Below are 22,919 nucleotides of genomic sequence, written 5' to 3'. Positions count from 1 at the left end.
AGTGCTCCCGAGAGGCTCGCTCTGCCTCCGTGGCCCCTTCTCTGCCTGCCTGTCCTGGATGGGGCTTGAGGGCCCCTCCCTGAGGCTCACGTGCTAGCCGGCCAGCCCGTGCATGGAGTCTTTGGGCCCTGTGGTGACAGGGCAGGGGCTGTGTCCGTGGACAAAGCAGGAGGAGCAGGGCAGCGAGCCGTGTGTGCGAGCAGCATGGGCTCGTGTGGTGAGGGAGTGGTGAGGTTCGTGAGGCCAGGTCAGGTGGTGGAAGCTGTGTGGGCCACCGTGAGGACGCTGGCTTTTCCCTGGACGTTGGAGGGTTCGGGCTGCTGCACACAGGATGCACTGGAAGCCTGGGATGGAGGCTGGTGTGGATGCGGCTGTGAATCCCGTAGGTGGCGGGGTGCTGGGCCCAGGGGTGGCCTCGGGGGGAGCAGGCCTCTAGCCACAGCGGAGTCCACGTGGAGGCTCAGGGCTTGCTGCTGGGCTAGACCTTGGTTGGGGCGGGGGCTGGCAGCAGAGAGGGGCCCCATGGGGATGGCCGCTCTGGGGTCGAGGGCAGTGTCACCAGGGTGCCGAGGCAGGCTGAGCCCCGGGCCCCGCTGATGAGGACGCTGGGGCCTGGAGGGGCCGAGCCGGGGGCAGCGCTCAGAGGGCACCAGGCGGGTACAGGGACAGGCTGGCAGGCACTTTGGCCAGACGGGCTCTGGGGGAGGGGGAGGGTGTGAGGCCGTGTCCGGAGAGGCTGGAGCGGGCGATGTCGGAGGCTGCGGAGGCCGATGCACCCGGCATCCCTGGGCCGTGGAGCGGGGAACAGCGCAGACCGGTACGGGGCTGTGGAGCAGGTTTTCATGAGCCGCTGTGCCCAGGGTGGTCAACCTCCCCGCTCGGGGCCTCGGGCCCAGGGGGTTCCTCTGCCTCGAGGCGGGCTGCTCGAGCTCCGGGCCCAGGCGCGTCTCAGGGCGCGAGAAGGCCCGTCCCGGGACGGGGGGGGGGGGGGGGGGGGGGGGCGCGCCCCCCCGGGGGGGCCCCCCGGGCCGCGGGGGGGGGGGGGGCAGCCTCGCGGGGCTGCGGCCCCGGCCCCCCTCCCCCCGGCGGCCCGGCCAGTGTCCCTGCTGCCCCCAGCTCCCCCGGGCAGGCGGCCTCGGCCCGGCTGACTCTGCCGCCCCCCCAAGAGGAGCTGCTGATCGAGCGGGTGTCGCACGCGGGCATGATCAACCCCGAGGACCGCTGGAAGAGCCTGCACTTGCGCGGCCACGTGGCCCACCTGGAGCTGCGCATCCGTGTGCGCTGTGACGAGAACTACTACAGCGCCACGTGCAACAAGTTCTGCCGGCCGCGCCACGACTTCTTCGGCCACTACACCTGCGACCAGTACGGCAACAAGGCCTGCATGGACGGCTGGATGGGCAAGGAGTGCAGAGAGGGTGAGCGGCCGGCGGGGCGGGGGGCGGCCGGGCCGGGGGGGGGGGGGGGGGGCGTGAGGGGGGGGGGGGCCGGCACACCCTCCCCGGGGCTCTGCGGCCTCACACGCTCCTCCCCGTTCCAGCCGTGTGCAAGCAAGGGTGCAACCTGCTCCACGGGGGCTGTGCCGTGCCCGGCGAGTGCAGGTGAGTAGCCCTCCTGCCCTCGGCGGTCCCCCAGCCGGAGCCTTAGCCGGGCCCTGCGGGCTTCCAGGCCGTCCTGCCCTCGGGGGTCCCCCAGCCGGCTCCCCTGCACCCCCCACGCGCCCTGGGCCTCATGGCTGAGTGGGACGGCAGGGACCCGGGCCTTGCTCTCGTGTCACTTGTAGTCAGCGCAGGGCTGACAACCGTTGTCGTGCCTGGGCGGTGGCCGTGGGGCTATGGGGTGCTTCTGCGGGATGGTGGGACAACGGGCCGGGGAGGTGGCCAGGGTGAGCCCACCTCATTCTGGGGCCAGGAGCTGGCCCATGACCGGTGCCCAGAGCACAGGAGCACCGAGGGCATGGGTGGGCATGGAGAGAGGCCGAGTGGGAGTGGGACATGGGGAAGAAGAGGGGCGCTGGGGGGGCCCAGCGCTGTGTCCCCTGGAGGACACAGGATGGGGTGGGGTGGGGCTGGATAGAAGGTCCAGGGTAGCTGCTGTGTGGGGAGAGCCAATTGGGGAGGCTGCCGCAGGGCTGGGCGGTGGTGGGTGAGGACCAGCAGGAGACGGGGAGCTGGGTGGGCCCCACAGGCATCCTGGAGTGGGTTTTTTTTAAAGATTTTATGTATTTATTTGACAGACAGAGATCACAAGTAGGCAGAGAGGCAGGCAGAGAGAGAGGGGGAAGCAGGCTCCCTGCTGAGCAGAGAGCCCGATGTGGGGCTTGATCCCAGGACCCTGAGATCATGACCTGAGCTGAAGGCAGAGGCTTTAACCCACTGAGCCACCCAGGCGCCCCTGGAGTGGGCTTGAAGAAGGGCTGGGGAGGAGAGCTGGGGGCACGGAGGAACCCAAGTCTGCTGCTGAACCGCTGGACAGCAGAGCTGCCACGACAGGCCAGATTGCCTGAGGCAGAGCAGGCCGCAGAGGAAGGGAGGGGGCGTGGGGGGCGTCGCTGACATCTCTCTGGTCCGGGGAGACACCGCCAGAGAAGAGGAGTGGTGTGACCCAAAACACGTGGACCGGGCCGGGGGTCATGCGGTCACGGGAGAGGACACAGGATGGGCCGGGGGTCGCAGGGTCATGGGGAGAGGACAGGGACCGGCTGGGGGTCGCAGGGATCCAGAGATGAGGAAGATGGATGGGGTGCTGGTCAGGGCACCCTCAGAGGGAGAGGTCTGGGTGTCTTCTGTAGGCAGGGAACAACTGCAGACCTCGAGCAGGGCCTGGGTGGGGCAGTGGGGGGAGCGGGAGCTGCGGGTGAGCTTGTTGCCCATGTTGGGGACAGGGCAGCAGGGCAGCTGGAGGTGCCGGGCAGTGTGGAAGCCAGGGTGGGCGCCAGGAATGGACAAGGACGGCCTGGGGACCGGGGGACCCGGGGGAGGCTCTTAGCGAGTCCTTCGGAGTGGCTGTGCCCTGTCGCCGAGCTGGGGGGGGTGCGAGGGAAGCGCTGCCCCGGCCGGGGGCTCGTGGGCCCCAGAACCTCACCCTGGGAGGCAGGTTGCTGGCCTGAGTGTCCCCCGGCAAGGACAGTGAGCCCAAGTAACTTGTCCGGGGCAGCTCGTGCAGGTTTGGCAGCTGGCCAGCTCAGGAGACAGGAAGGGAGGGGTGGGGACCCCTCTGCGCGTCCTGTGATGGCTCTGGCCGGGAGGTGGCACGAGGAGCCGCCCGGCCAGCCCCAGAGCAGGGAGGCAGAGGCTTCCCTGCGAGGGCAGAGGTTGGACGGGGGGGGGGGGCCCGACTCGGCCTTCGTACGTACCTCAGACACGTGGAATGGGCCTCTGGGCGGTGCGGGGAGCTCGGCCGGGGTAAGGGGCCCCTGGTGGGTGGAAGCCTGGCCCAGGGCTGCTTCCTGTCTTGGGGGGCACACCAGGCGCCAACCCTGGGTGGCACAGGAGGTACCAGACTGGCCGGCTGCCTGGAGCGGAGCCATACCTTGCAGCCTCGCTCTCGGATCTGTGTCACAGGCGTGAGCCTGGGGACGCTGGGCAGCTGGGGCCAGGGGTCAGGACCCCGGGCGGTGAGCACTGCGGGGCTGGGTCCCGGGCGGCACACTGTGGCCTGCTGCCCCGGGTGCCTGCACCACCCTCATGCTGGGCCTAAGCAGCCAGGGCGGGAGGGCGGCGGCCCTCCTGGCTCCCCCAACCCTGCTGCTCAGGGCCCCAGGAGCCATAGGTGTGCCCCGCCCACTCGGTGGGGGCAGCCCAGCTGCCGCGGGTGGCTCAGGGCTCAGGTTTCAGGACCGGACACCCCCCACCGGATGCTGCTGCGGAGATGGGCCTGCCTTCCTGCCGCCTCCTCCCTGGGCTTCTGGAGCCACAGGCCAGGGAAGCTGGGGGGCGGGGGGGGACTGCGGCTGGTGAGGGCTGCCCCACCCAGGGCTGAGAGCACATCCTCAGGGCCCGCAGGGGTCTGGGTGCTGTGCTTGGTGTCCTGGTGGGTGACCCAGCGCGGGTTCCTCACAGCACCTGGAGGGCAGGTTCCCTGGGGGATGTGCAGCTCTTGTGCCCGTGGGCCCTCCCGGCACGTCTGGGCGGGATACTGGAGCCCCGTGTTCCAGTCTGGGCTTCCCTGTGGCCTGCCGCCGAGCCTGGCAGCAGCCCTTGGCCGTGGAGCTCGGGGCAGCCCAGGAAGGGGCTGTTGGCTCCCTCCTCACAGAAGGAAGCTCGCGCGGCAGGCGGCACGGAAGGGACTTTGCGAGAGGGGGGTTGCTTTCCTCAGCACCTTCCGGTTCCAGGAAGGGGGTCCCCAGGGGGGTCCTGTCCAGGGCCTGGAGGGCAGCCTCCTGGTCCACAGGGAGTCCGCTGCAGGACGATGGACAGCAGTGCCCCCGAGTCAGGCTGAGCTCTGGGCCCTTGGAAGGCCTGCCCCAGTGGGAGTGGGGCCTGCATGAGTGGCCTGGTGCCCTTGGTGCCCCAGCCGCCGGTCTCTCCTCTTGAAGGACTTCCCAGAGAGAGTCTTGGCCCATCGCTGGAGGCAGGGCCAGGCCTTGGGGTCGTGGCTTTGGAGCCAAGAAGCCTGTCTAGGCCATTTGCCAGGGACAGGTGACTCTTCCTGGGTCAGGAGTGGCCCCGTGTGGGGCACGTGCTGGGGCCTCCGTGTCCCCATCTGTGAGGCGGGCCCTGATGGGGCTCCATGGGGAGACAGTTCCTGTCCTTGAGTTCCAGGTGAGGTCGCACACGGTGCCCGAGGTCTCAAGAGCCGGGGCTGAGCCCAGAGCCCTCTGCTGACGTCCCACCGGCCTGCCTGGCTCTGGGCGTGACCTGGCCGGTGGCACCTGGCGAGCTGGAGCTGGCACGCCTGTTCCTGGGGTCCCGGCCTGTCTTTCTCGGCGCTCGCTCTTGGGGCCCTGCTCCAGGGTGAGGCCCAAAATAGCTCAGGGAGGAGTGGCTGGGCAGCTGCGGCCGGCCATCCGAGGCCAGCGGCCGGGAAGTGCCCGTGAGGGTGCCGTCACCCCCGCCTGGCCCGGGGCCGGCTCCGCTTCAAAGGCTGCGGCCGCCAGCCCTGGGCCGGCCCGTGACACTCTGCGCCTGCGTCCGGAGCCAGCCTGGAGCCTCCCCGGCCAGCCTCACGCTCCTGGCCTCCCGCAGGTGCAGCTACGGCTGGCAGGGGCGGTTCTGTGACGAGTGTGTCCCGTACCCCGGCTGTGTGCACGGCAGCTGCGTGGACCCCTGGCAGTGCAACTGTGAGACCAACTGGGGCGGCCTGCTCTGTAACAAAGGTAGCGGCGGCCGGCGGGGCCAGAGCGCGACGCCCCATGGGGAAGGTGGGTGGGGGGGGGCGGGCGGGCCTCTGAGGACCCTGCGTTGCCCCCAGACCTCAACTACTGTGGCAGCCACCACCCTTGTGTCAACGGGGGCACGTGCATCAACGCCGAGCCCGACCAGTACCACTGCGCCTGCCCCGACGGCTACTCGGGCAAGAACTGCGAGCGGGGTACGTTGGTCGCCGGCGGCTGGCGTTGGGCTGGCGGCTGGCCGGCCTGGCGTGGGGGGACCCGTGCCTCTGGCCTCTCGGTGTGGGAGGCCCTCCCAGACCCACACCCTGGGGCCTCGGGGAAGGTGAGGAGCCGGGGCTGCCACATGCCCAACCCCAGCCCCGCCTCTGGTCCCCGTGCAGCTGAGCACGCCTGCGTCTCCAACCCATGTGCTAACGGGGGCTCCTGTCACGAGGCGCCCTCCGGGTTCGAGTGCCGCTGCCCGTCAGGCTGGAGCGGGCCCACCTGTGCGCTCGGTGAGTGCCCGCTCGCGTGAGATGGGGGCTCCGGACTGGCCTCCGGGAGCCGGGATGGGGCAGGGTGGTTGACGCCTGATAGCCTGGGGCGGAGGGCCAGGCCCATGGCCGCCTTCCCCGCAGCCCAACCCCACGCCCCTCCCTGTCCCTGCACAGACATCGACGAGTGCGCCTCCAACCCCTGTGCGGCGGGAGGCACCTGCGTGGACCAGGTGGACGGCTTCGAGTGCGTCTGCCCCGAGCAGTGGGTGGGGGCCACCTGCCAGCTGGGTAAGGGTCCCGCGGGGCTGGCGCGTGCATGGCCTGTGTGCTGCGGGCGTGTGGCGGCTGCTGCTGGGGCTGCGGGGCTGCGGGCGCCAGGTGTGCGAGCAGGGGGCGCTGAGCCCCATGGCCCCCTTCTCCTCCGCAGACGCCAATGAATGTGAAGGGGAGCCGTGCCTTAATGCTTTTTCTTGCAAAAACCTGATTGGTGGCTATTACTGTGACTGCATTCCGGGCTGGAAGGGCGCCAACTGCCACATCCGTCAGTTTGGGGGGCGGTGGCGGGGGCGGGGCCGGCGGCCCAAGGACCCTTGTGACCCCGCCCCTTGTCCCCAGACATCAACGGTAACTGTCGTGGGCAGTGTCAGCATGGTGGCACCTGCAAGGTGAGACGTGGTCCCCCTGCCCTGCGCGCGTCGGGGAGGGCCAGGGGGCGGTGCTGCCCCTGGGGTGGGAGGGGTGGCCTCTGGAAGCTCACCCCCCTGCTCCCCGCCCCCTTCCCCGTCCCCCGCCTTCCCTCCCCCTGCTCCAGGACCTGACCACCGGCTACCAGTGTGTGTGCCCGCGGGGCTTCGCCGGCCGGCACTGCGAGGTGCGGCTCAACGCGTGTGCCAGCGACCCCTGCCACGGAGGCCTCTGCGAGGACCTGGTGGACGGCTTCCGCTGCCACTGCCCCAAGGGCAAGTCCGGGCCCCTGTGCGAGGTGAGGCCCAGGCCGCAGCCCCAGGAGCTGCAGGGCACACCGTCATCCCCAGGCCGCCCCCGTGAGCGGGACAGCCTGCAGGTGGGGTTGGCCGTACAGGGCATCCTGGGCTTGGTTCTGGATGGAGACCTGGCCCCAGAGCTGGGGAAGGGCCACAAGGTCACTCTCGTCATGACAAGTGCCTCCTGCTAGGGTGGGCTGGCTGGCCAGTTGGCCGGAACAGTCTTGATGCAGTCGAGCACGGGAGCAGTGTCAAAGAGGGGCCCTGGGGGGGACGGGGTGCCTGAGGGTGCCTGTGTCCCTCCTTAGCGCCTCACAGCCCCACCTTTTCTGACCTGCCCTAGCCTTTGGGGGTACAGGACACCAGGAGCAGGGCTCCTGACCAACAGGCTTTCTGGGGCCCTTGGTAGAAGTTCCTCCCCCAGCCGTGGAGCTGGTGGTGACACTTTTGGGAAAGCCCCGCATGCTGGGCCCGGGGCGGCTGTGCTGGCTGGGGAGGGGGTGAGGAGCCGGCTTTCCTGCCGCAGGAGGGCCGAAGGCCGGACGCTGCCTGGTGAGCCAGAGGAAGCGGCCGCGGCGGAGCGGAGGGTGGTGGGAGGGGCCTGGTGACCTGCAGGTGTTTCCGTCCAGCTGCTGGGCCTGGACCGTCTCGGGTGGGCGGTCCTGCAGGCTCTGGCGGCAGAGGCCTGGGTGCGCCGGGGCCCGGGCCTCCGGGAGTCCTCGCAGGGACGGCCGGCGCGGCGGGGGCCTGGGCCCTCACGGCTGCTCCCGCCCCACAGGTAGACACGGACTTGTGCGAGCCCAGCCCCTGCCAGAACGGGGCCCGCTGCTACAGCCTGGAGGGCGACTATTACTGCGCGTGCCCCGACGACATGGGCGGCAAGAACTGCTCGGTGCCCCGGGAGCCGTGCCCGGGCGGGGCCTGCAGAGGTGGGCGGGGCCTGCAGAGGTGGGCGGGGCCCGAGGGAGGTGGGCGGGGCCTGCAGCCGGAGCTGGGGTCCGGGGGCGGGGTCGCGCCCGCGCCCCGACCCCTGCCGTTGGGGTGGGGTCGGGGCGGGTGCGGGGCGTCCTGGGCGCCCTGACCGCGCCCCGTGTGCGCAGTGATTGACAGCTGCGGGCTGGAGGCGGGGCCCGGGGCGGCCGGCCTGGCCCCCGGCGTGTGCGGCCCGCACGGGCGCTGCGTGAGCCTGCCCGGGGGCAATTTCTCCTGCGCCTGCGACAGCGGCTTCACGGGCGCCTACTGCCACGAGAGTGAGTAGCCCGGGGCGGGCGGGCGGGGAGGGGCGGGGCGGGACGGCCCCGGGACCCCCTGCTCACCCCGCCCCGCCCCGCCCCGCTCCGCCCCGCCCCGCCCCGCTCCGCCCCGCCCCGCAGACATCGACGACTGCCTGGGGCAGCCCTGCCGCAACGGGGGCACGTGCATCGACGAGGTGGACGCCTTCCGCTGCTTCTGCCCCAGCGGCTGGGAGGGCGAGCTCTGCGACACCAGTGAGTGGCCCGCGCCGCCCGGTGGTCCCGTGCCCAGTGGGTCCCGGCTCTGGGTAGTTGGCGCCCCAAAGGGACCTGGACGGGGCGGGGGGGGGGTGCCCTGCAGGTGTCTCTGGTCCCGCCTCTCTTGCTCTCCCCTGCCCCCACCCCACCCCACCCCACCCCCCAACCGCCCCTGAGCGCCGGCGACCCCCGCTGACCGGCGTCCTCGCCCCCAGATCCCAACGACTGCCTTCCCGATCCCTGCCACAGCCGCGGCCGCTGCTACGACCTGGTCAACGACTTCTACTGCGCGTGCGACGACGGCTGGAAGGGCAAGACCTGCCACTCGCGTGAGTGCCCCTGGGGCCCTGGCGCACGGGCGCCGCCGCGCGCATGCGCACTGAGCAGCCGTGTGCCCACAGGCGAGTTCCAGTGCGACGCCTACACCTGCAGCAACGGCGGCACGTGCTACGACAGCGGGGACACCTTCCGCTGCGCCTGCCCCCCGGGCTGGAAGGGCAGCACTTGCAACATCGGTGGGTGACCAGGCGGCGGAGCCGGGGGTCAGGCACCACACTCCCCCACCCGCGCCCCAGACCACCCGCCGGGTGCTGCCCCTGGTCGCGTCTGCCCTGGTCCCTCGGGATCTGCAGCAGAGGCTCCGCGCAGGCCCACGGGCAGACAGTACGGCCCTCTTCGCCCCTCTCCCCTTCACAGCCCAGAACAGCAGCTGCCTGCCCAACCCCTGTGAGAACGGGGGCACGTGCGTGGGCAGCGGGGACTCCTTCTCCTGCATCTGCCGGGACGGCTGGGAGGGCCGCACCTGCACGCACAGTGAGCTCGTGGGTTGGGGGCTGCAGAGGGAGGCGGGGTGGGGGGTGGGGGGGTGGGCCGGAGCCTGGGGGTGGGAACCTGGGCCTCATGACCCGGCCCCTAGACCTGCTCCTCGCCCCTGTCTGCCCGAGTGACAGGTCCTCCTGGAGCTAGCCGCCCTGGGCCCCGCCGCCCTCAGCCTCCCTGTCCGGCGTCAGTGGGCTGGCACAGGCAGTGTGTCCAGGCCTGGCCCTGGGGGTGCGGGCCGGTGTCCAGGCCTGGCCCTGGGGGTGCGGGCCGGTGGAGGTGTTGCCGACCTTCCTCTCTCTTCTTGCGCACAGACACGAATGACTGCAACCCCCTGCCTTGGTGAGTGGCAGCCCCGGAGTCCGGCTGACCCCGGGGAGTTCGGCCTGCGGGGGGCCCTCCCTGAGACCTGCTCTCTGCCCCGCAGCTACAACGGCGGCGTCTGCGTCGACGGCATCAACTGGTTTCGCTGCGAGTGTGCCCCCGGCTTCGCGGGTCCCGACTGCCGCATCAGTGAGGCGCCCCGGGGGGGCCTGGGCGGGGAGGGGGGGGTGCCGTGGGTCCCGACTGCCACATCGGTGAGGGGCCCCGGGGGGGTCCTGGGGTGGGAGAGGGGTGCCGCCAGGCCCAGCCCACCTGTATGTCTGGGCCTTGCCAGCAGTGCCCTCTGCTCAGCTGGGGTGGCCCTGTGACAGCAGCGGTCCCCAGGGTCTCCTGGCAGGTCCCATGCCAGAGGCGTGTGGAGGACGGGGACAGGCACTCATCAATGCCCTTGACCGCTGGCAGAGCCCCCAAGGGGCACACTGGTCAAGACCGGGGCTGGCAGGGTCTCCGCCACTTGGCACGGCTTCCTGTGCTGGCCCGAGCGTCCTTCTGGGCCCCGCGTGAGGGCACTGGCCCCCCTCACGGCCTCCTGAGCCGGCCACTTCCTCCGCAGACATCGACGAGTGCCAGTCCTCGCCTTGCGCCTACGGGGCCACGTGTGTGGACGAGATCGACGGCTATCACTGCAGCTGCCCGCCGGGCAGGGCTGGTCCACGGTGCCAGGATGGTAGGCGGGGGGCACCGGCCCCAGGGGGGCCATGCCACCAGGGGCGTGGGGAGGACCTGGCCTCTGGTCCCGGCTGCAGACGCCCCCAACTCCTTCTCCCCACAGTGATTGGATTTGGGAGGCCCTGCTGGTTGCAGGGGGTGCCCTTCGCGCACGGGAGCTCCTGGGTGGAGGACTGTAACGGCTGCCGCTGTGTGGACGGCCGCCAGGACTGCAGCAAGGTGTGGGGGCCGCCTGGGAGCCTCCCCCTGGCCTGGGAGCCCCGAGGGCTGCCGCTGCGGGGCTGTGGGGAGCCGCGTCCATTCCCTCCGCTGGGCCTGCCGGGAGGCATGCTCTGGGGCAGGCCCTTCCTCTCATGCAGCTGGGGAGACGGGGAGACAGAGCTGGGCGCCCTGACTGGTCTCCTCCTTCTTGGGGCACCCCCTGCTCCAGGGGAGGCCCGTCCTTATTCTGAGTCTGTCCCGGGAGGCTGTGGAGAGGCAGGGCACCCTGGGACTTGCTGACCGCAGCCGTGTCTTTCTCTCCTGCACGGTGTCCGTGTGTGTCCGGGGGTCTTCGTCTGCGTGCGCCTGCGTCCGTCCTGTGTGCGTGCCTGACCCAGGTGTGGTGTGGGCGCAGGCCTTGCCTGCTGGCCGGCCGGCCTGACACCTTGAGTGCCCAGTGCCCGCCGGGGCAGCGGTGCCAAGAGAAGGCCCCAGGCCAGTGCCTGCAGCCGCCGTGTGCAGCCTGGGGGGAGTGTGGCACCGAGGAGCCGCTGCTGCCCGGCACCCTGTGCCTGCCGCACTCCAGCCACCTGGACAACAACTGTGCCCGCCTCACGCTGCACTTCAACCGCGACCAAGTGCCCCAGGTGAGTGGTCCCGGGAGGGGCACACTGACCGGCTGCAGCCCCCCAGCGCCGCCAGCCTTTCTCGGAGGGCCCAAGGGGCCGCGCAGGGAGTCGGGCCCTGTGGGGTCCAGAGGAGGGAGAGTTGGGCCCCGTGTGCACTCGGGGCCAGGGGAGGAGGGCTGAGACCAGGTGAGGCCTCCGCCTGCCTCGGGCCTGCAGGTCGCTCCCCTCCGGCAGGGAAGGAAGACGGGGCCGTGGGGCACCACCAGGCCTCAGCCGCCCCGACTTGGGCTGGCGGTCTGCTTGCTGGGCGGGCTGGGAAGTCAGCTCCTTCCTGGACCCCCGATCCCTGGCCTGCTCCTCATGGGCCCGAAGGTGTGACCTGCCGTGCGCCTGTGGGGCCAGCGGCAGGATGGGCCGCCTCGGGTCCGTGCCTCCGGGACCCCGCTCACGTGCTGCTTGTCCCCACCCAGGGCACCACCGTGGGCGCCATCTGCTCTGGGATCCGTGCCCTGCCAGCCACAAGGGCAGTGGCCCGGGACCGCCTGCTCGTGCTGCTCTGTGACCGGCCGTCCTCGGGGGCCAGCACGGTGGAGGTGGCTGTGGTGAGTACTAGGCGAACGGCTCGTCACTTCTGCCCGCGTCCCTTCTCCAGAGTCCGTTCGGTCTCTCTTCTTGGGAGGTGCTGGGGACAGAGGCCCAGGCCAGGCTTGTCCCCAGGTGGCTGAAGGCAAAAGGTGACTCATGGACCCAGGATTTTGTTCCTGTGTGCCTGTGCCTTGGGAGTCCACACACTCTGTGCCCTCACTGCGGGCTGGCGGGGCCAGGCTGGGTCGGGTCACCTGTCCCGTCTGCCGTAATGAAAGACAGGTCCGGAGCAGCAGACAGAGAGCAGGGAAAGCTGATCTGCAGGTGAGGGGCGTGGAGGGAAGGTCGGGGAGGCGGGGTCCTCGGAGGCCAGGCTCAGCTGCAGGAGCAGGTGCCAGGAGTCACCCAGGGCCGGCTCGCAGGCCGGGGATTTCGGAGGCAGTGTCGACAGAGTGGTGGCTGTGACACGGGACTCGGTCTGAGGCCCTGGAGGCCAGGGCTCTGAGCAGGGGTCTCTGGAACTGTGGGGGGCCCCCCAGGGTCTGTGGTTGAGGCTCAGGGGCAGCGCGGAGAGGGAAGACCAGGGTCCGGGGTCCAGGGTGGACGGTAGTAGGGCGTGGCGGGGAAGGGGGGAGAAAAGGCAGGGCGGCTCCTCAGGGCGCTGGCCGCTGGCCGCCACTGGCTTGTTGGGCCACGGAGGCAGAGGCGGGTACTGTGGCCAGGGATGTGTGGACAGAACCCTGGAGCCCTTGGGTGCGGCCAGTGGGGATAGTTGCCTGCCGGGGAAGGAAGGCTGGTTGCCTGTGCTCGTCCCCGATGCAGGTGGTCTGGAGGAAGGGTAGGCGAGGCCACACCTGCCACCTCGGAGCCACGTGGTCGGGGTCGTGCCTGCTGCAGGCCTGTCCTCCGGCCGGTGCCCCAAGAAGCCCCGGGGCCCCCAGCCACCTGCACCCCTCTTGGCAGCTGGCCACCAGCCTTGGTGTTCCCCGGTCTGGGCATGGGGCGGGCAGGCCGTGCTGGCGCCTGTGGCCAGCGGGGCCTCTCTGTGGTGTCCTCCCCGCAGTCCTTCAGCCCTGCGAGGGACCTGCCGGACAGCAGCCTGGTCCAGAGCGCCGCGCACGCCATCGTGGCGGCAATCACCCAGCGGGGCAACAGCTCGTTGTTCTTGGCGGTCACCGAGGTCAAAGTGGAGACGGTCGTCGTGGGCAGCTCTTCTGTGGGTGAGCGAGGGGGCCTGGGCCTAGTGGGACTCGTCCCACACACGTGGTTCAGAGGGACGGGGCCAGGCTGAGCGCAGGTGGCGGGGGGGCGGGGGAGCTGCCAGTTCCCGGGCCCCGCCCCCTCCCCCGCGGCTGCCCCTGCACCTGCTGTCCAAGCCCCTCCCCTGGGTCCCTCCCCCTCAGGCAGGACCCAAAGGACGGGCATCCCAGGCCTGGGCGTGTGCCGGTCCCCGCACCCGGCCACCCTGTTCGTGCCCCCCAGGCCTGCTGGTGCCGGTGCTGTGCGGCGTGTTCAGCGTGCTGTGTCTGGCGTGTGTGGCCGTCTGCGTGTGGTGGACCCGCAAGCGCAGGAAAGAGCGGGAGAGGAGCCGGCTGCCGCGGGAGGGCAGCGCCAACAACCAGTGGGCCCCCCTCAACCCCATCCGCAACCCCATCGAGCGGCGGGGCGGCGGCGGCCTGTGTGGGGGCCACAAAGACGTGCTTTACCCTTGCAAGAACGTCACGCCCCCGCCGCGTAGGGCGGGCGAGGCGCTGCCCGGGCCCGCGGGCCGTGGGGACGTCGGGGAGGAGGAGGAGGAGCCCGGCCGCGGCGAGGGAGACTGCCCGGAGGCCGAGAAGTTCCTCTCGCACCGATTCACCAAAGACCCCAGCTGCTCTCCCACGAGGCCGGCCTCCTGGGCCTCAGGCCCCAAAGTGGACAACCGTGCGGTCAGGGCTGCCAGTGACGCGCGCCGCGCGGGCAAGGAGTAGGGCAGCCCGCAGCGGGGCCGGGGCCCAGGGCCACCCGCAGCCGTAGGAGGCCGAGGCCGTGTGCATAGTTTCTTTATTTTGTGTAAAAAAACACCAAAAACCAAAAACAAATGTTTATTTTCTACGTTTCTTTAACCTTGTATAAATTATTCGGTGACTGTCCTGCGGAGAACAGTGGAGTATTCTCGGATACTTGCTATTTTTGTAACGTTTCTGTGTGTGGCACGCGCTGTGTGGCAGGAGAGCGCAGAGGGTGTCTGTGTCCCCACCAGGTTGTCTGTTACCAGCGGTGGTGCACTGTTTACAGAATCTTATTATTCCTCATTTGGTGTCTCAGTGGCTCCAGGCCAAAGAGCCAGTGGGACCCTTGGCTGTTGGCGTGGCCCGTGGCGTAGGTGGGACCCATGGCTGACGGAGTGGCCTGTGGTCGTTGGTGTGGCCGGTGGCGTCGGTGGGACCGGTGGTGTCCGTGTGGTCCGTGGCGTTTGGTGGGACAACCCAAGGCTACTGGTGTGGCCGGGGGCATCGGTGGGACCGGACCGGTGGTTGACAGTGTGGCCTGTGGTCGTCGGTGTGGCCCGAGGCTCTCGGTGGGACCTGTGCCGTGTGGCACGGCCAGTGGCTGTCGGCGGCACCTGCGGTGGTCAGTGGGGCTTGAGGTCCTCGCAGGGGCCCACGGCAGACGCCGGCCGGCTCGCTGGCAGCCCCTTCCCCGCGCCGTCCTGGCCCGCTTCCGCCTGGGCCCGTAGAGATCTTTCAACTGTGTTTCCGGAAGTGCCCTTCCCGGCTGCTCTGTTCTCCCCGGCACGGGGGCAGAACGGAGCCCGCGACAAGTGCCTTCACACAGACCCTCCCCTGGCGGCTGCCAGCGTCCGTGGGCTCCAGGCCGCTGCCCCCCTGCCGGTCCCGGCCCCCTCCTCGCGAAAGTGCGTTTTTGTAAATATGTACATATTAAATGAATCACTCTGTATATTTGATTTAATAACTTAAATGTTTTGGCCTTCCTTGTTCTCTTTGGTGCTTGTTTTCTGGACGTGGGCAGGGTGGAGAGCCGGCTCGCGTGTCGGGCGCAGGCGGTGGCCACGGCCACAGGCAGGGAGGTGGTTCCCTGGGCGCCTGAGGCCGTGAACATGTCGCTGTCCTGTGTGGTCGACTCGGGCTTGGGGGGAGCTTCCCGGGAAGCGGAGGCAAGGAGATGCTCTGCAGTCCCCACTAAAACTGCTAAAAAAAAAAAAAAGCTTTATAAAACCATTTTAAGTTGCTTATCCATTAAAAGCTCTTAAAGTTTTAGGAAATTCCCAAGTCAAGCCTCGAGAGAGTGAAAACACGAGGCTGGCAGCCACCGTCGGTCTGCGTCGGCGTGGCTGGCCGGTGGCGTGGCGGCGGCCGTGGGAGACCCACCCAGATGCCACCGTGCACCGAGCTCGCGCTGTTTGCTCTCCCTCGAGGGAGTGGGTGGGCACAAGCCGAGAGGCAGAGCCAAGACCCGGTGTTGGGCCGCAGCGGGGGGACACGACTGCGGAAGGCCCGGGAGTGGACTGTGAGGGGCTGCGTGTTTCCTGCTGCACGGGGACGGGTCCCACAGCCGTCCGGTCCCCGGTTCCCCAGGGGCCACATGAGGAGCGGTCTCTCGAAGACCCAGTCGGCCCGTCTGCTCCCGTGCCGTGTGCGAGGCCAGCTCTGCAGGAGATCCTGCTCTCCGGACGGGGACAGGGCAGTGGCAAGCCCTCATCCCGCTCACCTCCAGGGGCTCGTCCCGCACGGCTCGGGTGGGATGAGCCGGTGGAACGTCTGCCTCGGAGGAGGCCTGGTTCTGGCCCGACCCCTGCAGACATGGACCTCAGGCCCCTCGGTGCCTGGTCGACGTCAGTGCGAGTGGTTTTGTTCTAGATCTCTAAATGCATCGGAAGTTACATTTCAAGGTCAGGGAGCCCACAGAGCAGACTACACCCGGGCGCCCGGCACAGCGAGCAGAGCCATTAGAAGGAGCCGCCCGGCGCGTCAGGTGTAGTCAGGGGTCGGCCCAGGCAGGAGCCACACGTGCTCCCGCGGTCAATAAAGGAACAAAGCACGGCCTGGGCCTGCGGGCGGAGTGTTGAAGGGAAGCAGCCAGTATCGCCGTGTGTGCCAGCAGGGCCACGAGTGGACCACCCTCCACCGAGGTGCTGGGTCCCAACACTACCCCGTGGCCCCAGACGGCTCCTGGAGGGAGCTGGGGCACATCTACAGCCAGCCACCTGCCCGCTGAGCGGCACCTTCCACGTCCCCAGTGGGCCGTGCTTTGCTGCGGGCAGAGCCTGCCGCCAGCCCCCCAGCCTGCGCTGTGTCCGCGGTCTCCACGGGGCGCTAGCCGTGCTGCGCCGGGAGACGGGCTGTGGCTGCTGGACCTGTCCCTGCCCTCCCTGCTGTCAGGGCAGGACCATGGGCACTTGTGCCAAGACTGGAGCCTGGGCCGGGACCTAGCCCCCCGCCTCAGCCCCTAGCTGGCTGCCGCTGGCCTGGCTCCTGACGCACAGAGCCTTCCACACCAGCCTCGGAGGGGCCGGCGGCCAGGGAAGCAGGCACCGGTGCCGAAGTTTGGAAACCCTCCCCGTAGGAGGCACGCAGACTGACGGTGTTGGCTCTCCCCGGGCCACCTGGCCTCACAAGCCGGCAAGGCCTGGGCCCCTCCCCCGACGGGTCAGCGGGCACTGGGGCGGACTGGACCTCCCCGTCTCCCACCGGTGCGCACGCCAGCTGGGCCCCCCTTCAGCCTGGTGGTGGGACCCCGGCCGTGGCGCCTCTGGGATCGGGGTGTGTGCCCGCTTCCCATCTCCTACCCTTTTGCTGCTCTTGGCGGTTTCCGGCTCTGGGGCATCCCTGCCCTGGTCCCCGGGCTCCACTGCTCTAGCGGCCACAGCCAGGAGGGCCAAGGCTCCTTGTTGGTATTTGAGCTTAGGGGCCAGACTCCTGGGAACACAGTGAAACAAATGCTCTCTCAGCATTAAAAGAAAAGAAAAAAGAGAAACGCCGAGATCTGAGACAACATGTGGGCTTCCAGAGTGACGCCGTCCCTGACGAAGATGCGGACAGCCACCTGAGCCCTGCAGCGGGCAGAGCTCGTAAACCCGAGCACAGGCCCAGGACCCGGGATGCAGTCCGGAGACACCGACGGTGGGAAGAGGGTCAGCCGCGGGGCGGGAGGCAGAAGGCCGGGCGGGCTGTTCTGAGCCTGCTTAGAGCCCAGTCGGAGGAGATGGAGATGCAGGAGGACCCCAGAACCTTGAGGGGCGGGCTGGACTCGGGGCCTCGGGGGCTCACGGGACGCTGCGGGCCCAGGGGAGGCGGCGGTCACAGGAGTGAGTGGTCGCGCAGACACATCTGTGCCGCAGGCGTGCACCAGCCCTCCTGAGCCCGCTGCCGGGGTCCTGAGCGCCCCTACCCCAGGCCCTTCCCCGCTGGGCCTGGCTGGGTGACCTGATGCCCAGCAGGGCTCCGCACCTCTCTCCAGGCCTGTTCTTGGTGTGGCTGGAAACGTGGCCGGGAATGTGGCCCGCACCCACCCTGCGGACCCCAGAGCCACGTCTACACCCCAGGACGCCACTTACCCGGGCAGCCTCACTCTCTGCTTAGAGTGAGGCCAAGAACTGAGGCCAAGACCCTCGGGCCGCCTGTCTTGCCCTGGCCTGTACCTTGTGCTCTCCTGAGTGGGGGAAGCTGGGCAGGTGCTCAGCCCCCAGAGGGGTAGCCGCTGTTAGGAGGTGCGCAGAGAGGAAACACACTCCGGATGCCCCGGACGCTGGCACCTGCTGTTACCCGGCCCGGGGTGGGAGCCCAGTGCTGGGACTCCTCCGGCTGAGCAGGAAGAAGCCGTGGGCCCTGTCAGCCATCCTGCCGCTGGAAGGCCCAGCCGCTCGGAAGGAGGTGGAGTGTAGGACCAGTGGGGCCCTCCTGGCCACCGGGTGCCCTGTGCTGCTGCCTTCCCTTGAGCCTGCTGAGCTCTGCTCCTCCCGGCTGCCGGCTCTGGGACAGCCAGGTGGAGAGGCATGAGGCTTTGCCCGAGAGCTCGACTGCGGAAGCCCTCCACCGTCTCTGGGGGTGCCGGTCACTAAGGAGAGGTCTGGGCCTTCCCAGACCTGGTGGACAGTGGACTTTGGGGCACAAGGCTCAGAGGCACGGGCACGGGGGACATGACCCACCCTGAGTTGACGACCCAGCCAGGGCCTTTGGACTTGGTCCCAGCCAGGGGCAGGGGAGGTTGCACGGGCCCAGCAGAGTCTTGTATTCCCTCATTTGCACCGAGGATCCAGACATTGTGCAGTGCAGAGGACACAGCGGTAGGACTCAGGAGGCCTCTGGAGGGAAGGGGCTTCCGGTGCACACTGGGGTGGGGTCGGCGTGAGGGCCCAGGTGGTGCCTGGCTAGGCTGTGCAGCTGGGGCGGCCCCGGGTGGCAGGCTCTCTCTCGGAGGGCAGGGGACCCCGAGAGCCCCACTGCCCCCACTGGCTGGAGGGTGGGCTATCCACCGCAGCCACGGATGTGGGTCTGTGGCGTGGGCAGAGCCGGCACCTTTGCTGGCCTCCCGTGCTGATGCTGCTTCCTCTGGGCCCGACAGTCCTCCCGTCCCCACGGGGTCTGAGCAGGGAGCAGGGCCCGCACTGAGGGGCACGTCTCACCCCAGCGGGCTGACCCAGGGCCCTGGCAGGAGACCTACTCTGGGCGGTGAGTAGCTTTCAGACCAGAACCAGCACCTCCTGGGCCCGCCGCCCTGGTGCTGCCGGCGGCGTCCTTGGCACTCGGCCCCGGGGACCGCACCAGCTGGCTCTGCCTGGAGACAGCTCTGACAGCCGAGTCTCCGAAGAAACCAGCCCTGGGGAGTCGGGCGGGGGCTGGGGTTCTGCACGTGTCCCTGGGGCGGCTGGGCCCATTAACCCCTGCGGGCCGGGCTACAGGTGGGTGATGGTGGCCTCGTGGTGGCCCGACTCCGGCCGTCCCAAGACCCTGCCTGGCTGGCCCCTCCCCTGTCCACAGAGGCCATTCAGAGGGGCTTGAGACTGGCAAGGGGGCCGGCGCGGCTGCCAGGCCTCTGGACCGGGTCAGGAGACTGGGTTGGGTCAGGAGCGAGTGTGGGAGTGTGTCCCTGCAGGGGGGACAGCCTCGCCTCCCAGCCCTGGGCTCCCCGTGCCCTTCTGGATGCCCTCTAGTGCTGGCGGGGGGAGTGGGGAGGCGGCTGTGCCCTCCACACCCGCAGGTCTCTGGATGCCGGGGCCCAGGAGCCAGGAGGCCAGCAACAGCCGCCTGGCCCTGTGGCCAGCAAGTGGCTCGGTCGGGACCCCCAGCCCCTGCCCCCCGAGACAGAGGCACAGGAGAGCACGGCCCCAGAGCTGGTTCTCAGGGACAGAGCGTCAGAGGCGGCCAAGGGTGGCACAAAGTGACTTTCTGGGGTGAAAACACGATATCCTAGCAGTCCGGCCGAGGACGGCAGGAGCGGGGGTCAGCGCCGCAGCCAGGATCACAAGGGAAGAGAGACGGATCTCGCGGCGGAGCTGGAGTGTGCGCGGGGGCCCCAGGAGCTCCCGGAGCGCAAGGAGCGGATGGGGCAGCAGTGACCCGGACCCACAGCCCGAGTCCACGGGAGCCGCTCGGCCGTAGACGCTCTCGGGCGCTTGCGGTGGGGGCGTTCTCGGGATCAGGCGCCGAGCGAGGCTGATAGATAAAGGAAAAGGGGCTTTGCGGTGGGCGTCGTCGGCCGGCCGGCAGCTCCTTGCGGGCGGGGGCTGCGGTGGGTGAAGGAGCACAGGGAGGGGCGTCGGCGGGGCGGGGGCTTGTGGAGCCGGGTCTGCTCCCCGCGTCACCTGCTGAGGCTGGCGCGACGCACCTGGTGAGCGGGACCGGCCGCCCGCCGAGGCCCAGGGCCGGCAGCCACTCCACGGGCACACGGGACCCTCAGACTGGTCTTGAGCGCCAGCACTGGCTACCTGCTGTGGGGTGACACGTGACCCCCCACGCAGGGGTTGGAATGGTGAACCTTGTTCATCTCCTGGCATTTCTCGGGGTCCGGGACCCGGGAGAGCCAAGTGGGGTGGCTGTGGTCACTCTCTGACTCGGCCACGCCGGGTCCTGCAGGGAGCGGAGGGCCGCCGCCAGGCCCCGGCTGCTGCCAGTGTGGACGGGACACACTTGGGCGGGGGGGGGGGGGGGGAAGGGAGATGTCCCCACAAGGACAGACAGCCGAAGGGGACGGAGCATTGGGACGAGCCCGAGACCGCAGCCACGGCGCCGGAGAAGCAGCCGGAGAGCTCTTCTCTCCAGCCGCCTGTCCCGCGCGCCTGCAGAGAGGCCGCGGGCCTCCAGACACAGGGCCCCTGCCCCGCCGACCCCGACAGGCCCCTGTGGGGAGCCGTGGGGAGCAGGGAGAGGAGGCGGTCGTCCCTGCTGGGCCCTGTGCTGGGGGGGGCATCTGGAGGGGAGCCCACCCTCTGGGACCTGGCTGCAGACCTCACAGGCCAGATGCACAGCCCTGAGGCGGGGGACAGGGAGAGGGCACGGGGGTGAACCCACGTTGTGGGGTCAGGTGGGGCACCGGGGAGCGGCTGGGCCACGGGCTGGGGGAGCAGGGCGGGCAGCAGTAGCCCTGCTGACACCCACAGCGTGATGATGGGGTGGGGGTGGGCAGGCCTCATGGACGGACACGTAGCCTGAAGGGGCAGGACTTTGGGGGAGGACCCTGCGTCCCAGTGGCCGGGGGCCAGAGAGAATAGAGAGCTGAGTCAGTGATGCCTGGGGTAGGGGCTCCAAGGAACTCAAATGTGTCCCCCAAGAGCCATCATGGCGCAGTGGCCGGCAGGCGTGGTCAGGAGAGGCCCACAGGGCAGCAAGCAAAGGCCTTCCTTTTGGCAGAGGCCCTGGTGTAGGGAACAGGCAGAGGGACCAGCCACCCCCTCTTCCTCCTGCGGCCGTCTGTCCAGCTGCACTGGAGGGAGGGACAGGCTTGGGGCGGGAGTAACGGCTTTGAGGGCCGGCTGGACGGTCACCAGCAGGAAGGGAGCCGCAGGGAGCAGCACTGCAGCCTGGAGGCAGGGTCGGGGTAAGGCAGCGCTGTTCAGGGTCCTGAGCAGGACGGGGTCCCCAGGCTCATCGCCTGGAGAGGGTGCACCCCAGGCCCCTGTGTGGCGCGTGCCCAGGACAGCAGGAAAGTCCTGCTCACAGGGCACGAGACGGCGGGCAGGGCTCCCGAGGAGCAGGGGACGGAGGCTTTGAAGGCCGTCACTCAGGAGAGCGTGAGGACGGCGCGAGGGCTGACCGCCCGCAGGAAAGGGGACGGAAAGTCTGCACAGCCGTCCTCGGGGCCTTTCACGATCCAGCAAGGAGACGACAAACGTCCCACAGAAGCGCCGGGGAAGACGAGCACCAGGACTTCTCCAGGGAGCAGCGAAGGAGACAGCGCGGCGGGTCACTCCGCGCTCCACACTCCCGGAGCCCGGCCGGGAGCAGCCTTGAGGGGACCGTGGGGACGGGTGAAGAACCCGGAACCGTGGGTGGGGGACGCTGAGGAGGAGGTCCTGGGCCTCGCAGTGACCCCGTGGGGTCTCGCAAAGCCTTAGAGAAATGTCTCCTGCGTGCGGTGAGGCGGACGCGACGGCCGGCCAGGAAGACGGAGGAGAGCCCAGAGCCTCCAGCGGGACAGAGAGATGGGTCCGGGGTCTCCCAGAGCCTCCGGCCGGGAGCAACAGCCTGCCTCACCTCCACTGTCACCCAGTGGGACCCGTGCTGGGATCACGCCCTTGGGACAGGGAGAAGGATACATCGTGGCCACGGAGCCTCTGGCTGTTGGCCACCGTGGGGAGCCCCCGGCGCAGGGAGAGCCGACACCTTCCGGGAGCGTCTGACACCTGCTGGTTTAGGCGCCGGTGCCACAGCCCTTTGACTCCCTCAGAACCAGACCCACGGCGGGCGCGGGTGGGGCGGGCACTGGGCAGGAGGCCGCCAGGACATGGGGGCAGGCGAGGCTCCGGGGAGAGCCCCCCGTGTCCGCTGGCATTTCTAGGACATGAGCCCATCGGGGCTGGCGCGTGGGAGCACCCCGCGGGCAGTCCTGAGGCCAGAGTGCGCGTGGCCTGTGGGGACACAGCCGACCCCACCCCCGCCATCGGCGGGCCACGCCAGCACCAGGGTCCGCAGACCCACGGAGACGTCCCCGGACGGCTGGGTTGGAGAGACTCAGGAAAGGGGTCGCTACCTCATCTACTCCTTTGTGGCCGTGGCGCTGCGTAGGTCACTGAGCACCAAAGGGCTGGGGAGCGGGTGGGTCAGGGATGGAGCCCAGTCCCGCTGCCGGCTGGTCTCCTCACTCACTCTTACTTCCGCTGTGGGTAAAACCCACAGAGCGGACAAGTGGATCTCCAGAGCTTCCCCTGCAGTCCGCAGCTCCGTCCATGAAACCACTGCCCGTCGCCCCCGCAGCCCCGGCCCCCGGCCGCCGCCGTCGACATTCTGTTTCTGTCGATGCGGCTGTTGAGTGGGATCCCGCAGCGTGTGTCTTCCCGTGACCGGCCATGTCCTTGGGGTGACGTCGTCAGGGTCCACCCCTGTGGTCACGGGGTCAGGCCTCCCGTGGGCTGTGCCGTCCCACACGCACGCACCGCGCGGCGTCCGCCCACCAGATGCACATCCAGACGCACGTCGGCTCTTGGCTCGCGGGAGCGACGCGGCTGTGAACATGGATAGACAGAGCGTCAAGACACACAGACGTCCTTTTAGATCAATGCCCCACGGACACGTGGTTATTCTATGTCCAGTTTTTTTGAGGAGACCCCGTCCTGGCTTCCGCAGCGGCTGAACCATTTTATGTCCCATCATCAAGGCTTAAGGTTCTGATTTCTCCACGACCTCATCAACGCTGATGGTTCTCTCTCCTGCTTGGTGTTTTATGCCCAGTGGCCCCCTCTCGAGTGTGAGTGGTTCTGCTTTCCTTCTCTACTGACCAGTAACGCTGAGACGATCCAGGTTGTTCGAGAGGAATCAGGCTGCGCGAGTCCCACGTGCGCGCACACCCGTGTGTGTTAGCTGGGACCTCACAGTCTCGGACGCAAGACGGAGAAGGGCACCCAGGTTCCAGGGGGAGGACGCAGTGAAGGGGCGGGGGGCGTCCGGGGGGAGGACAAGGTTGGAGGGGAAGCTGGACTGGCCAGGCCGGGGAGAAAGACCGGCTTCGAGTGTGCACGGACTTGGACTTTCGCACAGTCGTGGAGCTGGAGAGAAGCAGACACGAAACCACAGAGTCGGGAATGGTCGGGACAGAATACAAGAGGATTGGGGGTGCCTCAAAGACGGAAAACCGACCATTTAAGAAGACCGGTGTCCCCTGAGAGAAACTGAAGGTCCTCCGCGGCAGGCACT

The 22,919-nt window shown here is 69.3% G+C and overlaps 2 protein-coding genes across 10 annotated transcripts in view; one reads left to right on the top strand and one right to left on the bottom strand.

Annotated features, from left to right (window-relative positions):
• PACS2 (phosphofurin acidic cluster sorting protein 2) overlaps positions 1 to 22,919 on the bottom strand; it is a 214,643-nt gene that overhangs the window by 159,993 nt on the left and 31,731 nt on the right. The gene's annotated exons all lie outside the window — the stretch shown is intronic.
• Positions 1 to 22,919, top strand: part of JAG2 (jagged canonical Notch ligand 2) — a 109,192-nt gene that overhangs the window by 82,889 nt on the left and 3,384 nt on the right. Inside the window, exons 1-24 of one of the 5 annotated variants that reach the window (XM_059374168.1) lie at positions 7 to 382; positions 1,167 to 1,418; positions 1,541 to 1,601; positions 5,187 to 5,317; positions 5,413 to 5,532; positions 5,716 to 5,829; positions 5,986 to 6,099; positions 6,239 to 6,352; positions 6,427 to 6,476; positions 6,623 to 6,793; positions 7,573 to 7,723; positions 7,895 to 8,044; positions 8,168 to 8,281; positions 8,500 to 8,613; positions 8,686 to 8,799; positions 8,981 to 9,097; positions 9,418 to 9,445; positions 9,531 to 9,616; positions 10,041 to 10,154; positions 10,260 to 10,375; positions 10,756 to 11,004; positions 11,457 to 11,588; positions 12,635 to 12,791; positions 12,975 to 13,407. In XM_059374168.1, coding sequence (XP_059230151.1) covers positions 205 to 382; positions 1,167 to 1,418; positions 1,541 to 1,601; positions 5,187 to 5,317; positions 5,413 to 5,532; positions 5,716 to 5,829; positions 5,986 to 6,099; positions 6,239 to 6,352; positions 6,427 to 6,476; positions 6,623 to 6,793; positions 7,573 to 7,723; positions 7,895 to 8,044; positions 8,168 to 8,281; positions 8,500 to 8,613; positions 8,686 to 8,799; positions 8,981 to 9,097; positions 9,418 to 9,445; positions 9,531 to 9,616; positions 10,041 to 10,154; positions 10,260 to 10,375; positions 10,756 to 11,004; positions 11,457 to 11,588; positions 12,635 to 12,791; positions 12,975 to 13,309 — 3,282 coding nt within the window. In that variant the 5' untranslated portion in view covers positions 7 to 204 and the 3' untranslated portion in view covers positions 13,310 to 13,407. Of the gene's footprint in view, positions 1 to 6; positions 383 to 1,166; positions 1,419 to 1,540; positions 1,602 to 5,186; positions 5,318 to 5,412; positions 5,533 to 5,715; positions 5,830 to 5,985; positions 6,100 to 6,238; positions 6,353 to 6,426; positions 6,477 to 6,622; positions 6,794 to 7,572; positions 7,724 to 7,894; positions 8,045 to 8,167; positions 8,282 to 8,499; positions 8,614 to 8,685; positions 8,800 to 8,980; positions 9,098 to 9,417; positions 9,446 to 9,530; positions 9,617 to 10,040; positions 10,155 to 10,259; positions 10,376 to 10,755; positions 11,005 to 11,456; positions 11,589 to 12,634; positions 12,792 to 12,974; positions 14,546 to 22,919 lie in introns of those variants that run through there. The other 4 variants (XM_059374166.1, XM_059374170.1, XM_059374169.1 and 1 more) reach the window with 4 other exon arrangements.

Source organism: Mustela nigripes, chromosome 13, assembly GCF_022355385.1.
Source record: "Mustela nigripes isolate SB6536 chromosome 13, MUSNIG.SB6536, whole genome shotgun sequence".
Classification (NCBI taxonomy): Eukaryota; Metazoa; Chordata; class Mammalia; order Carnivora; family Mustelidae; genus Mustela; species Mustela nigripes.
Note: the sequence above shows the minus strand (reverse complement) of the source record. Positions and strands in the feature narration are given on the sequence as shown.